The sequence below is a fragment of the Rhipicephalus sanguineus genome, chromosome 9 (assembly GCF_013339695.2).
Source record: "Rhipicephalus sanguineus isolate Rsan-2018 chromosome 9, BIME_Rsan_1.4, whole genome shotgun sequence".
NCBI classification, from domain to species: Eukaryota; Metazoa; Arthropoda; class Arachnida; order Ixodida; family Ixodidae; genus Rhipicephalus; species Rhipicephalus sanguineus.
In genome coordinates this window covers 48015155-48029900 of record NC_051184.2, presented here as the reverse complement: position 1 = coordinate 48029900, position 14746 = coordinate 48015155, and the positions used below count along the sequence as shown (strand labels likewise).

Sequence of the window (14746 nt, the reverse complement as noted above, 5' to 3'; positions counted from 1 at the left end):
TGATGTTCAGGCGCTGCTCTACGTTTTGGCCTTATTGAGCAATGCTTATGCAGCGATGCTATACGTTACTTCGTCCAAGACCGTGAGCGCGATAGCTCGGCGCATCAAGTAATGCTAAGAGTTCTTGAGATTTCGAGTGATGATTAAGCACAGCGTGTCTTAGGGGAACAACGTGAAAGTTTTCATGATCATATTTGTTTATCGTAAGAAACAAGCACGTGTTGGTCCATTTAGAATGGTGCATTCGTAATGAAACGCTTCACTACTTGAAGTGACACTGGTGGTTTGTCCCTTGAAACTCGGTGTCCGGCGCCCTGTAAGAGTAATAAGAAAACGTTCATTTCACTGTAACTCACACAAGCACTGCTTTCACTCCATGCCGCATTGTCAGTATTTGGAAGAAAAAAAAACGAGCAGAAATCGACTGCTTCATGACGAGCTTTTCAAATAGGACTTATCGCGAGCGCTTATAAATCTTTGTACATACGCACCGCACAAGGAGTGCTTCCAAGAACATCTAAAGAACTCGGTGACATAATAAGAATATCTTTGAAAGGGTGCTGTCACGCGAGTCTCGAAAGTTGTTCTTAACCTTCTGTTGAGTTTCAAAGTAAACTTTTTGCTGAGGCCCTATTGCTCCTTAGTGTTCCTTCTTTTGAAGCTTCTTTCGCGGGAATATAGTTGTGTAACTTGTGCACTTCGTTTGACTCGTTATTTTTTCGCCTCGTCCTGTTTGATTTTCTGACTACAGCACCTATTTTTTTCTGAAAACATAGTCTGTAGGTATTCATGCTGCTATAGCCACCAGAGCAGGTAAACTTGCAGCACACGAGACGCAGCGTCTCATGCATGCTTTCGAGCTTGGATGGTGCTGAATAATTGTGGGCTGGACAAGCGACTGTTGTCCCGCACCCTTTAACTGCCAGCTTTAATACATAAATGAGAACTAACAGAAAATAATACCAGGGAAAGTATAGGGGGCGTTATTTGTAGTAATTGGGATATAAATGTGAAGAAAGTAAAGTGGACGAAAAGATAACTTGCCGCCGGCAGGGCCCTTCTTTCCCTGGCTATTATTGTCTGTTAGTTCTCGTTTATATTGCGTCTAACAATAAAGACGAGCCCTTAAAAGTCATCTTTATCTTTAATACGTGTTACACACGGCAAGTAAATTATGAAATGCCTTGTGCACCCTCCTAGCTATACCAAGCTTTTGCATCTCTAGCTATATAATGCTAACTGCGTACACATATGAGGTTCAGTGTCCTATATGACATTCTTAATGAGTGACATAATATCTTACGGTACTTGCTTCATTGCCGCATGCAAATAATTTGGCCACGAGCCATGCACGAACCTTTATTGTGAGGTAGGCTATCTTCCCAGCGTAATACTCCACGTATCCACCAATTTGCTGTTCGAAAAGCCATTGCTCGTAGGTGACTAGCGTCTGTAGGAGATAAAGAAAGACCAGTTGTGATAAGCGCTAATTCACCTGGAATAGCCTGAAGCAGTTACTGACAGAACGGTATGTTTTCCTGTAAAATACTTGTTAGTTATGGGCCTCACTTCATGTAATACGATAGGCAGCATCCGAGTTGCGAAAATATGTACTGTGATTTTAAGTGCTTCGATATAATAATTGCTCAGGCTTAACGTCCCGAAACCACGATATGGTTATGAGAGATTCCGTTTTGGAGAACTCCGGAAATTTCAACCACCTGGGGTTCTTTAACGTACGCCTTAATCTAAGTACACTGTTCTCTATAGCACTTTCGCGTCCATCGAAAATGCGGCCGCCGCGGCCGGAAGTGCTTAGGCGAGTCCATTGAGCTATCTGTCGGGACTGCCTCTTACGCAGCGTTTTCTTGCGCACCACAAAGCAATAACTCTAGGCGCACTAAAAACAGCCGCTGGCACCTCCCGTTGTAAGGTATGTATCCGTTGCTAATAATGATAACCCGAGCTAAAAATGAAACCTTTTTTATCTCCTCCGGCTAATCATATTATACGTTATGCGCTCCACGGTCGCTCAGTGAATACGTTGTTTCGTTGTACTGAGTAGAACGTCGCAGGTTTGTTCGTTTTTTGGTCCCACATATATAGGAGCGGAAAGCAGAAAAGCTTATCTGCCATGTTCATCGCGAAAAGTAAAAAAGGTTTCCCAGTGACGTGCTTATTAACCGCATATTGGGTATTTTAGAAGTCACAATGTGATCTTCACTTTATCGAAAAATGATGTCGACAGCGCTCGCTCGTTCATCCTCCGTACTGGATTTGCGGCTACAAGCCATTATGCTTCTAATCGTGATGTCGTGGGTTCGATTCCCGAACGCGGCGTCCGCAATTTTACGGGGGGTTGTGAAAACACCCCCCATAAGAGGACATATATGAAAACATCCGTGTGTTGATATTTAGCTCGACATTAAAGAACCAATAGGGGCGAAATTTATTAAGGCGCGCGTCTTAGATGCCTCCCCGAACGAGCCAATTGGCCGGCGTCCCGCGTGGGCATCCCCCGTCGGCAGCTTCAACGCGTGTGATGCCAAAAAAAAAAAATCTTCACGTGATGACGTCACCATATGGCGTCATACGTCACAGATCGCGAAAATTTGTCACATCGTCATGAGGTCATCATGACTTCGCTGTGACGTTACATAACGTGACGGGACATGACATCATTCATTGGTCAAAGGTGGAGCGATCCTGCAGGCAGTGCAAAACAAGGTGACGTGCAGGAAGCTTGCAGTGCCTTCGATCATGGAGGCACTGCAAAGCCACGTTAGGTGCAGAAAGCTTTCGGAGGGAGTTGGAGGGGGGGGGGGGGCAGTTCAATACATCGACTTAGAAGAAAAAGAATAAGATGGCATTCATCTTCTAGTAGATTGTGGCGGATGCTCAGGGGACCCTGTGAGTGTTTCGGAGTCTCCAGTATAGCGCGCATCGTAATCAAACCCTGGTATTGGCACGCGAAGCGCCATTCGTTAATGAAATTTTCAGCTAGCTCGGTGGCGTAGTATTCGTTTTCTCGCAACGCGTAACCTGGCAGAAACGTAAATCGCGGATGCGTTGATATAGTTAAGGTCCTACATATAGCGTAAACAGCCTCCTTGTTAGGAAACAAAGCGTTTCGAATATCTCGTGTCTTTTGTTGCCTTAAGGATATTTTCCATCTGTTAAATGTGCGTGATTCGCTGTCAATTCTTTCAGTATTTTTATGGCATGGCTTCTATAAGAAACATATCAGAGTGTTGTTGTCTTTTCTGTGTTTGAGTCGCACGACCTTCAGCTTCTTTGGAAATGAGCGGGAACTCTGCAGCATTCCGGCACATCACCTGTTGTCGAAGGTCTTCGACGAACCACTTCGCACCGAGGAAGTTTGACACCATGTCGACGTCGCCGTAGTAGAACAGGGCCCTTACCTTGTCAGCTGGACGATATCTTTTTGATTATCTCCCGCATGTCGTCGTATATGACCTTATACTTGACCACGTCACTGAAATTTACAAAGAAATGGAATCTATTATTTCTTTTAATCGTATTCAGATTAGCGACCACTATAGTTCGATAAAAAGAAAAGCCTTACGTGCCTCATGAGAAGGGTTGAATTGTGTCGCCTAATCCAATGGCATTTTATATTCTTACCTCCGTTTGTTATCACCTTGATATGTAATGAACAATATAAAGTACTAACAAAAGGAACTAAAAATAATGGCCAATGAATACACTACACTCTTTTTTTATGCAGCAAATTCAGTTGGTTTGTATTGCCCCACAGCATAACAATGTGATGGTGGGACAAAACTTCAAAAATATTTTTGTCAACTAAAACAAAAGCTACTTTGATTAAACTTTCTCTGGACATAGTTACTATGATTCTCAATCGTATGCGCTTTTCCGCTTATTTTTTCTTGGACCACCTCAGGGTGCTATAGACGTCTCAACAGAGGCCAATATAGCCTTTTTGCCAAGTTTAGGATTTTATTTTAGAGCCTATGCGCCGTACACAGGCAAAACAAAATTTTAGGTGATAGTAAGTTTTGTGGAGAGTTTTATAAAATAATTTCTGCATTTGATCGCTAATTGTCTTTTGTAAAAAAATTCCTGAAAACACGACAATTTACTCAAATTTACCTACGCGCTAAAAGTAAAAAAATATAATCTACCATAAGGAACTGTCCTATAATGAAATCACGATGCTCGAAAAACGCAAAAAAGCAAGTGCTGAAAGAATGCCTGGAATGGCTCAACTTATCGCGAATTTTTTTTCGTACCTAGTCTTTCAACATTTCGTTAAGTTCAAATGGCGCTCACGTGCCCAAACATTTTTGCCACTCAAATTATTTTGCGAAAACACTGCAGAACTAATGTCTACATGAGTATAATTTTCTCAGATTTTTTAGAGAAATTGATTGGTGTCGAGCACCCTAATTAGGACAGTTGCGTGGAATGACCCAATATGCATAAGTAGTAATTAACCCCCCCCCCCTTCCCAGAAAAGATATCTGGCTGCGCCACTGTCCTTTGTTTACATAATTCTGAGTACTTTTCTTAACAAAGAGAAATAATAGCATAAACAAGAAAGTACACGTAAACGCCTGGCAAAAGATGGAATATCTTTTTTTTTCCTATTCACGAGCCCTCGTTGGCGCACATGCTAAAGTACATTTTTCTGCATTTCTCTCCCCATTGTTTACAGATATGTCCGTACTGTCTTCAGTTTCTGTTGTGAACCGGTTCTATCACTTCGCGTAATACGCCATAAGAAGAATGTTAATGGAAAGTGAACTAGCCAATCAGCGACCCTCCTGTGATCACGTACCTTAACTGAGGAAACGGTTTGATTTCACATTTGCCTTTCGCAGTGTCCGGTAACGTAAGCAGTGTACCCATGCCACTTCACACTATCGCCGTTGAGGAATGTGTAACATGTGAAAGATGTCGCACATTTTCATTCACGTGTCACACAGCGGGCTTAAGAAAACCACGCAAATATAGCGGCTGTGTTGCGTCAGCTGTGTAAGAGAGAGAGAGAGAGATCGTGTGTGTGCGTGTCTTCGCGTGTGTTTCTCCAATCACGGGCAGCCATTAACCGTCTTTCTACCCTGGTAAGAAAAAACAAAGGGGGGGGGGGATCTTTTCACTCGGTCTTGTGAGTCCTTCTTGCCACGTAAATAATTCTCTTTAAAGAAACACGTGAACTCTCTTAGGAGATCATATACTCTCGTCGGAGAGTCGCGGGACGCGTTAACTCCGAAAAGAGAGTTAACAGGTTTCTTTAAAGAGAGTAATATACGTGGCGTGGCAAGTCGGAACTCACCCAATAGAGCAACAGGTACTCTTTTTTTTAGTGCTTATCACCGATTGATTGATTCGCCTTGATATTCCAAATGAATATTCGCGAGCTGGTTATGGCACGATCTGCTTTAACCGTTCAGTTTGCGCGGTTATTTCTCCTCAATTGCTCCAGTAAAACGCCATTGGCGCGGAAGTCTTGCGCGAGGTGATAGTGCAGCTAAGAAATAATACGAGCGGGCATTCTCAAACACTGGCGCGATATATTAACCCATCCTCACCTGCAAGGTATCCATTGATTAGGCGACTCGCCGACATGCAACGCCTTTTTAACGTCTTGCCTGTTCATGTAGGCAGTCACATCACCCGTGTCCAAGCATTGAGGGCTCGACCTAATCTACTCGGATAAAAAAAATTAAACGGGGATCCATTGGAAGAAAGTTACAAGTGCCTACTTCAAGTCAATATTAGACGCAATCATGCTTCATTTCAACGGTGATAGTCTCATCAAGAGCGATAGACTCATCGACGTCAATGTGTGCGTAAACAAACACACAAAATAAAGAAAATATTCTTGAAACCTACATATATATAAAACGTTTATATAACATAAATAACAATCGGCAATACGCAAACCCCGTAGTGTTTTCCAGGAGGTAGGTGCCTGGAGGATGTCAATACATTAACAGCACGAAAAAAATATATACACGAAGGACGAAGCGAGGGAACACAGACGAGCGGTTGTCGGTGACCCCTCACTTCGTTTTTCGCATATATTTTTTCGCGCTGTTAATGTCTTGTACCATGGAGTACCAACTAGCTCAAACCTTCACGTGGGTGTTGTCAACTATCTGTCTTGTTGTTCAACAGCACAGTAAACTGTCTTAAATTGTATCCGGGTGAATATGGGTTCGTGTTAGATGTATACAGTAGTTTAATGTTACTACCAAACGTTATAGGGCAGCGAGTTGAATTTTCACTACTGCTCACGGGCCAGAACTTCTTCATAGGAAATGGTTCTGTGACAAAGTGTATGCTTTAGTAGCAGCAAGATACACCCAATTTTATGTAACGGGTATATACCGGGGGACCTGAATTTTTCCTCTGTTCAAAAATTTTTCTCGGCGTTCTGTTAATTCGCAGTGTCACGTCAGAAGCGCCTCCTGGCAATTCCATCAATAAATAACACCAACAGTTTTCAAGTTTTCAGGCGTTTATTACAGTACGGTTACGCCGCATATCAAAGCATCTGCAAACTTAGCTGCACAGCAGCTAACCTTGGTTTCTCGCTCTCTCTCTCTCTTTTTTTTTCTGTGATACAGGCGCGTGAGGACTACGGTCGCTGCTTTAACCAGGAAAACCACAGCCCTCATTTTCATTTGGCCTTGGACCCGCAAACAGTAGCTAATTCGCATTCATGATGTACTAAGGAGCGCACGCCTATGACGCGGTCATTTTTAAAAGCATGGATGTTGTTACCATCCGATAAATCTGCGTTTTCGTACAGAAGGGTTCAAATCCTAAATAGCAAAATGTTAGTGCAAGTAAATCTTACGCTAAGTCGCGGCGCATATTATGGGCTCCTTTATTTAAAGCAGATCACTTCGGGTGCCGATCCGAAGGCTTTTAGGTGGGTTTACGAAGGAATTTCGGAGCAACAACACGTCGAGCAGCGTCCGTTGCACGTATAGGTACATAACTACAAGACGCACTTACCTCGTATGTCACGCCCGAATGGCGAGCGAACGATTTTCGAGTCCTCCGGGACATAGGGCTGCATCCACCACTCTCGAATACGCAAATAGAGTCGTTCTTCGGTGTTTCGCACTTCGCGTAGATGTTGAACGTGTTCAGCCCTTGTGTTCCCAATATGTTTCCAGCTTCTTTTACCTGTATAGAACGGAGGGAGAAGTTTAGAGGGACGCTACGTATAAAACATTTATTAGGTGTATTGTTGCGAAAAATATCATTTAAAACAACTAGAAAGTCACTCTCACAGGGCCACGGCAGACATTTTAAGCTTACCAGTAAAGGCGCAAGAACAAACGACGGGGGGTCTCATTGTCTACACACTATTTCGTGACTTCATGGTTATCGGCAGTGTAGGCTGAGGCCTAGCTAAGTAATTAAAGAGAAGCATCGACTACATCGTGTTCGTAAAGAAGCAAAGGCTGCGATTCGAAAAAAATCTAGAACTTCTGCATGCTGATAAAGGATGGACAAAATCGAACTTCGCCCTTCGTTTATTCTCGCAATAATGAACGTAACACAACGGTATTAAAGACATATAAAATTTATAACATCGTATTATTCATTTTGGTTCATTTGTCTCGTTCTCTTCAATGACCGATCTCATACATTAAGAGATTCTTATAATAATATATGCACTCTAGCTTCAAATCCACTAGGATAAAACATTTAACCTCTATTTCAAACTTACATAACTCGCATGAGCAATGAAAAGTGGCTTCAAACGAACATTGATATGAAGTTTTATCGCATAAAACGAAGGAATCTCGGAATGTTTCTGAGTGATATTTGTACTTAACGTATAAGCCAATAAACTGTGCATAAGAATATAGGTCGTGCATAACAAACGTTAATTTTTTTGTTTGTGTGCCTGATATGAATCTGGTATAAAGCTTAACTGTATATCTACTCATCACGGTGGCATGCACAGAAGTGGAAGGCGCCATTCTTACCGCTTCCTGACATGTGGTTGTCGTGGAATCCACAAAGTTACACGAGCTTCGCGTAACGACTCCGTTGCAGCAGTTAGTAGTCAGCTTCTTCCACAGTCTTTAAAGGTAGCGTGAAAACAAAAGCAAAGCATGATTAAAGGCTGTCGGCGTGTCTTAATGATGTGTCCATGAATACACGGAAGAAAACAATGATCAAAAGAGTTCGGGGAACTGAGCGCACTTGTCAGACTTAGACACCTGTGACTAACCAATTTTAAAACAAATATTTCTGAACTAATTCTCCCTGGACATTGCCAACCGTGGCCGTCGATGCCTAGCCTAATAGGCACCTGTCTCACGTTGTGAAGCCCGTGGCGGACGCTGCTCAAAGATGTGACCGAACTAGGCAATCAGTATAGGATACTTAACTTCGTTTCAAGATTTAGTCCATATCCATGAAGTAATATTATTAAGAAACATCGTGTTTATTGAGCACGACCTCTTTTCTTTATTTATTTTTGTGGGGTGGGCATCACGGTCGTAAGCTTCTGCTTCTTGTGAGTGGCTGCTCGTATTATATCTTATAAAACAAAGTATTAGCTGTCCATGATAAAGGTCAGAAAAGGGCATGCTCATTACTTTAAATGTCTTTAAGGATATACTTCCGGAACACTCAAGGAGTCTCGCTGTGCAGTTCATTTGCACGAGAAGCAAATCGAAGGCAGTACCTCCGTCCAAAGAGCCCGTGATAGTAGCCAAAGAACATTAGACCATTCCTCCTGAAACGCTCGTCCAACACTTCCGTTGTTGATGGCATATCCCTAAGAGGAAAAAGAAATCGATTGAATCAGCTTTCGTATGTAAGATATCATTAGACGAAAATCGAAACCAACCGCAACATTACTGTCGCTCTGCCTTCTGACTACTTTCCCTCGTCCTATGTGGAAGTCAAGTGCAATGGTACGCAGAACTCTGCCTTGTCACGCCACAGGGACTAGAGAGTGAACTCTACACACAGAGAAGGTAGGTTATTGGACGTATGAACATTCCCTGATAATCGGAAGCAACAATCCTTTCTCTCTACTTTCGCACCTCATTTTATATATTTCTGAAGCCACAGACCAAGGCTGGACAGCCTCCGGTCCGCGAGCAAGCTCTTCATTCGGTGAAGGTACATTGTATAATACAGATACGTACAATACCTGGTCAGATAGTGTGGGTACAGATATAGACACTGTGCCCAGTATCAGCGCACTTGTCAATACGTTCTGTTACAGACGGATAGGTAAACGGACCGAAGGCACGGGTAGTAGGCCAAGAATGCTCACTCATTAAAATGTAATAAGGAATGGCAACACTGTCTCTTGCGCATGTGGTCTCTTTCCATCGTTGTACAGCGACTCCAGAGCGCACATGAGACAAGAAAAGACGTCATAACGAAACAAGGCGAAGTTACACCTGAGGTCTATTGCTTCGCCTGGCAGTATTCATACCGCCTGATGAGAATACCCACGTATTACGTATAGCGCCAGGTCCAGCAATATAATCACATGGTCCTTTAAGCATTTGCCCAAGACGACTACAAGGCCAAAGCCATCTTATTTTTCTATAGAATCGTTCTATAGATTCTATAGAATAGTCCATAGAATCGATCCCGCCCTAAAGCTTTACGCATCCAACGTGGATATGCACTGCCTCCGTAATCGGAGGAATTGGAAGCTTTCTGCATCTCACGGGGTTTTGCACTGCCTCCGCGATCGGCCCACATTTGAGCCAGCGAAGTTGTCATGTGATGACATCGTCGTGTGGCCTCACGGGATCTGACGCCATAGTGACGCCACGATGACGTCATGACGGTGTCACAAATTTTTGCGACCTGCGCCTTCTTGATGACCTCATAGGGCGACGTGATCACATGATGATCTTTTGCATCGCTCCTGCTGACGCCGCCGACGCTGACGCTCACTTTTCGCGTTTGATGAGGCACCTAAGGCTTTCGCCTTAAAACCTCAGTTGGCAGGGCGCATTATTTCTGTACCGATGGACTTTCTTTTCTCGCGTCGTCTCTGGCACCGTTAAATATAGCCACGTTGAACTAATTGTCCAGACAATACGTGATTGCATTCTCACCATCAGCTTGACCGTAGGCTCTTCGAGTAGTCGTTCGACGACGAGAGTGACGTGCGTGGCCGCTTGACCCTGACCCGCGATGAACACATCGTTGCTGCCGTAAAGAGAGAACTTGTGGTAAAAGTCCATGATGGCGAGGTACGTGTCATCTGCGGCCTGTTCGTCGTCGGTTGTGTAGCTTCCGGTGACATCGTACGAGTAGCCGGATCCGACCGGTGCGTCCAAGAACAGGACATTGGCGACCTGTTTATGGGAGAAACAGTGAAGTAGTCACTCATCATTGCCTCTGGGTCGCAACCAAGGTTTTAAAAAAAGATTGCTGGAGTGCAAATTACGCCTATGGAGTGAAGTCGTACCAACGCCAAGATGGCGACCGCGGCCACCATCTTAGTAGGGGCAGGATACAGCAGGATACAGGCAGGCAGGATAAGCAGTACAAACCTGCTTAGTGTATTCATTTCTTCATTATATTTGCGTTCGTTGAACACAGCTGCAACTGGAATTCGAATGCAATCGAACCCAACTGCGGGCCTTCTTTGAGCGTCCGGCGCTTAAGTCAATACAATACATAGCGTGGCTTACATGATAAGGCCGTTACTGGACTGAGAAGCAAATGTATATTGTTTTCACGAGTGACTTTAAACTTCACTTTGCACTTGCAGCTGTATCCTTTCTAATCATCTAAGGAGAGCGCCAACTCAGTCCCATACTTTCACTCAGTCTTACATCAGCTGTCATTGTCTGAAGTGCAGGGTTATGGTCACGCAAGTATTAAAACCGGGTACTAAAGTCAGGCCGTTCTGAGAAGCGCATCATTGCTTCATTTTCATTTTCGCCTCCATTGCGAAGCCTGCGTTCTTTCTGACTCGACCAGTATGGGGGAGGGGCAGGGGCGGTGGTGATGCGCTGCGATAAAACGACATCCCCCCCCCCCCCCCCCCGCCACCACTTTGCCCTCATTGGCGAGCCCTGTGCAGGGTTATGCCAGTAAGGTTACTTATCCACTATGCATATATACAATGCACAATCAAGGTCGAAAATTTTAAATTAAAAATGAAGTTCTTTTACGGAAAACTTGAGGTGCGAGACGTTCTGTGTGGTTTGTACCACGAACAGAACGTGTGCACCACAGCGTAGCCCACGTGGGAGCAGTGTGCGGAAAGAAGTAATGCATGGGATCGTCGTTGAGAGGCAATCCGCCTAATGAAGGCTCGTGGGAGAAAATGGAGGGAGCGACGCCAGCAGTGCGAGTAGAAGCTGAAAACTCCGAGAGCGTGTCGTTACTTTCCTTGTTCCAACTGAAGTCGTTAGGTACGAGGCGTAGCCCGTTATCCGTTGGCCGGAATGGACCGTGTTCCATCATCAGAGTGAGCATCGAACTGCAACTTCCCGGTCCTGCGTTCACCCAGATGACGACTGGGTCCAGAGATGCTTTCTTCGTCTGACTCGCTGCAAACCTGCAGTGGATACAGATACCACGTACTATTTAGTGTAGATCGCCGGTGTATATCTCTGGAGAAGGGGGAGGGACGCATTAATTTTTTTTTATTAACGCTGTATGTGCCTTTAAAATCACTGTTTTTCAGCAAGCCTACGAAACGATGGTTAGGTCATGGACTTGCTTGGTGTTCCTGCATGTGAGTTCGAACGTTGTTACGAAAATCTTTATTGCGCCTTGCTTGTTTACTAAGATACCGGCAACAGCAATTCTCCTCTCTCATTGCGTAACAAGGTGCGGCAATGTTCGATACCCGATTTTTTGACGAAAAATAAGAGCTTACCTCAAAAGCACTCCAGGCTAACGAACTTGAATACGTTTGGTCAGCGGCAGTAACACGGGGGCGTAGAAATATCCACACAGGACGATTGCTAGACACAACTAAAACTTTACTTCAGAGACATGACCTATGAAGCGATAACACTAATCACAAAAAAAAAACATTTAACGTCACCATTACGTGAAAAGCTACATGTGTCAAGCTCAATGCGTGAGTGCGTAAATGCTGAAGTGCGTCCTCAATCGCCCTCACAAGTGTCTAAGTGCACTCTGAAGTAGGGGTGCACTTACGAAAGTCCGTAAGGGTACCCTCAATGGCACTCACAAGAAAAGAGAGAGAGAGAGGTGGTTAGCTTGTGGCAAAGGTGAATGTGTGACACGTAGCTTGGCAGGCATAGCTTTTCAAGTAATGGTAACGCTACACTAAGTTTAGAGGTTTTTTTCGTGGTTGTCATAACTTTATATGTCAAGCGTCCGAAGCCAAATTTCATTTAAAAACTAGCGATCGTCCTATGCGCATCTTTCTTCGTCCCTGCCATATTTTGGCTGGTAAAATGTATTCAAGTCAAAACGAACTAGCCAAACCTTCCCTTTTATTCAGGCTAACAGAGCGTCTCAGTCACGTGGCTTCAACTGCTGTTTGTAGTGTAATACCAGCACACGTTACCACGGGCTAATACTGACTAGTGTAGGTTAAATCACAGCTAATGTTGGGGAATGTTGGCGCAAAAGCTTTGGGTACACCGGACAAACTAACACTCATTAGTTAGAATTCCTTTGTAGGAAGGCGGTTGCAGATGCCGTGGACGCGGCAACAATTTTATAATAGTGACACATATTGGCGCTTTATGAAATCGCAGTGCGTTTGACATGTGTTCGCGATACAGGAGTGTTAACAACAAATAAGAAAGCCGCTCTCCTTGCTAGTTACGAGATAACTGCTGAGACTCAATAGTATCAAGTAAAAGAAGTATCGTTGATTACTCAAGAGTCATTTCTTTGTTTCTTCATCGTTCGACTCGACGTCACCAGATGGCGCCACTGAACGCTTCCTATTTGCTCTCATTTTGGCGCCATCGGGAGCAGTCCACTATCACCGTGTCATAACCTCACCAGTAATGGAGGCGCCGATTCCGTCCAGCGTTGAGAAATCCCGAGTACTGCTTGAAAGTCGGCTTGACAGAAAGCCCCGGAAGCGACTTGATTTCGTCTTGTGAGGGCCCTTGAGCTGTGACGCTGAGCACGGGCATCGCGGAGACGAACAAGGCAAGGAACTTCGGGAACCGCATTGTCTCTTACTCTCTACGTGTCTCCTGTAAGCCAGGTTTTGAAGATTCAAGATTATAGTGCCACTTTAATAACAGCTTGTAGAAAAGTGCCTTACGACGAATAACATTGACAGTGCTACCTCGATAAGTGCAAGCCGCGCTGAGCGCATTTTCTCGTGTGTGAATTGTCTTCTTTATACCGGACGTATTTCTAGCAATATAAATATCGGACTCGATTATCTACGCTGTCTGCGTAAATGGGAGGTTGACACGCATTATTCCATAGCTAACAATTTCACTAATAGCCTTTCTCTAGAATTAGAGTATATCTAGCGACTTTGCTGGTAGAAGCCAGTTATCTGTAAACTTTCATATCCGAAGCTTACTTGGTTGCTAGAGTGGACAGCATATTCATATATGTATGAGCAGACGCTGCGAGCCCTCAGCTTAATTGCCGTGCTGATTGTCTCATGCATTTTACGTTTATGGCTAGTGGGGAGAAACTTTCTAGCCTTTGTTGCCTTTTGGGCGTACCACCCTTCTTAATCATAGAAAACTGTTATTCCCTCAGATATTGAACATCATGGGTTTAAGCAGATAGGTCATCGATGTGTTGTTTCTTCAAAGTATTCAAATATGAATGAGATCGCAGGCAGGTGTATGATTTCATGATGTATTCATTTAAGTGTATTTTTTCTTGAACTTGCATTTCCATTTTCTTGGCAAGGATCTATACCGATGTAAGTCGGGGCATATTTTGCTGTTGAACTCGTACGTGTTTATATTCTTCAGTGTTATTCGGCTCTACATCAATTTCTGCGCTATTATGCTTGCCTGAGCACGTGCTACGGCGCTCCTGCGGAAACCGTGAGGATATGTACCCATATGAATCCTTTCGTTGAGGATATATTCATTGAAATAAATGGCAAAATGACAGATAATTTTTGTGTGAATGACTTGCAATAGTGTCCGTATTCATGCGCAAACGCGAACAAACCTAACTACTTATGGACAGCGATGCTACGTACCTTCGAAGACGTCGCTGTGGTGACTTCGAGGTCCTCTAGTGGTGAGAGCTGTTGCAAGTTCTGCTCTAGTGCATGTCACTTTCTAAGCTTCTTAAACGGTATTCAGCTATACCCGTTTATATATTATAGTCGATACTTGATGAATTGTAATGAGTTGCCACTTAGTGGGCAGCGTGGAAATAATTTTCCCCGTCTGACATTCCTCCTCACCGTGGCAAGCTACAATTGTTCTACCACTGGTAGGTACACATCCAGTGTAATTTCTTTGTGAGCTCAATATAGCGAAAGGTTGGCTAGGGTCAGCAAAGGCAAAAGGCGGCGGATGTGAACAAAATGATATCTAATCCTTTGCCATGCTATCTCTACCATTGTCAGAGATAGCATTGACACTCGCTGTACATTATTACGGGGCTACTGTCCCTCAGCCTTTGTATCTTGCATGCAGGTCGATTAGGCGCAGAAAAAAAATTAATTTATATTACGTGTCCGAGCCCGGTACGCACAACCTTTCACTTATGAGCAAAAGGTATGGAAAACGTAGCGGACGTGCAGTCGATAATATTAGCT

The 14746-nt window shown here is 44.0% G+C and overlaps 2 protein-coding genes across 2 annotated transcripts; both read right to left on the bottom strand.

The window, feature by feature from the left end:
• Positions 1–182: 182 nt before the first annotated feature.
• LOC125759746 (lysosomal protective protein-like) lies at positions 183–5690 on the bottom strand. Its single transcript, XM_049418841.1, has 4 exons — positions 5577–5690; positions 3336–3496; positions 1358–1450; positions 183–314 (listed from the first exon to the last, which is right to left on the bottom strand). The coding sequence occupies exons 2-4, from the start codon at positions 3387–3389 to the stop codon at positions 231–233; spliced, it is 231 nt and encodes a 76-aa protein (XP_049274798.1). The 5' UTR covers positions 3390–3496; positions 5577–5690; the 3' UTR covers positions 183–230.
• A 1335-nt stretch (positions 5691–7025) lies between these two features.
• LOC119405504 (uncharacterized) lies at positions 7026–13181 on the bottom strand. The gene is made up of 6 exons (XM_049419423.1): positions 12997–13181; positions 11221–11563; positions 10107–10349; positions 8705–8797; positions 7998–8094; positions 7026–7185 (listed from the first exon to the last, which is right to left on the bottom strand). The coding sequence occupies exons 1-5, from the start codon at positions 13170–13172 to the stop codon at positions 8071–8073; spliced, it is 879 nt and encodes a 292-aa protein (XP_049275380.1). The 5' UTR covers positions 13173–13181; the 3' UTR covers positions 7026–7185; positions 7998–8070.
• Between the last annotated feature and the right edge of the window lie 1565 nt (positions 13182–14746).

Bases quoted from the DNA above. Each gene is read 5' to 3' on its own strand.
- LOC125759746 (XM_049418841.1), bottom strand. From the start codon at position 3,389: ATGGTGTCAAACTTCCTCGGTGCGAAGTGGTTCGTCGAAGACCTTCGA. The intron at 1,451-3,335 runs GTGATGTGCCGG...TATCTCCTACAG, and splicing joins TCGAAGACCTTCGACAACAG to ACGCTAGTCACCTACGAGCA. The intron at 315-1,357 runs GTTCGTGCATGG...TTACTCTTACAG, and splicing joins TAGCCTACCTCACAATAAAG to GGCGCCGGACACCGAGTTTC.
- LOC119405504 (XM_049419423.1), bottom strand. From the start codon at position 13,172: ATGCGGTTCCCGAAGTTCCTTGCCTTGTTCGTCTCCGCGATGCCCGTG. The intron at 11,564-12,996 runs GTGAGGTTATGA...TATCCACTGCAG, and splicing joins AATCGGCGCCTCCATTACTG to GTTTGCAGCGAGTCAGACGA. The intron at 10,350-11,220 runs GTTCGTGGTACA...TCCCATAAACAG, and splicing joins CGCTGTGGTGCACACGTTCT to GTCGCCAATGTCCTGTTCTT.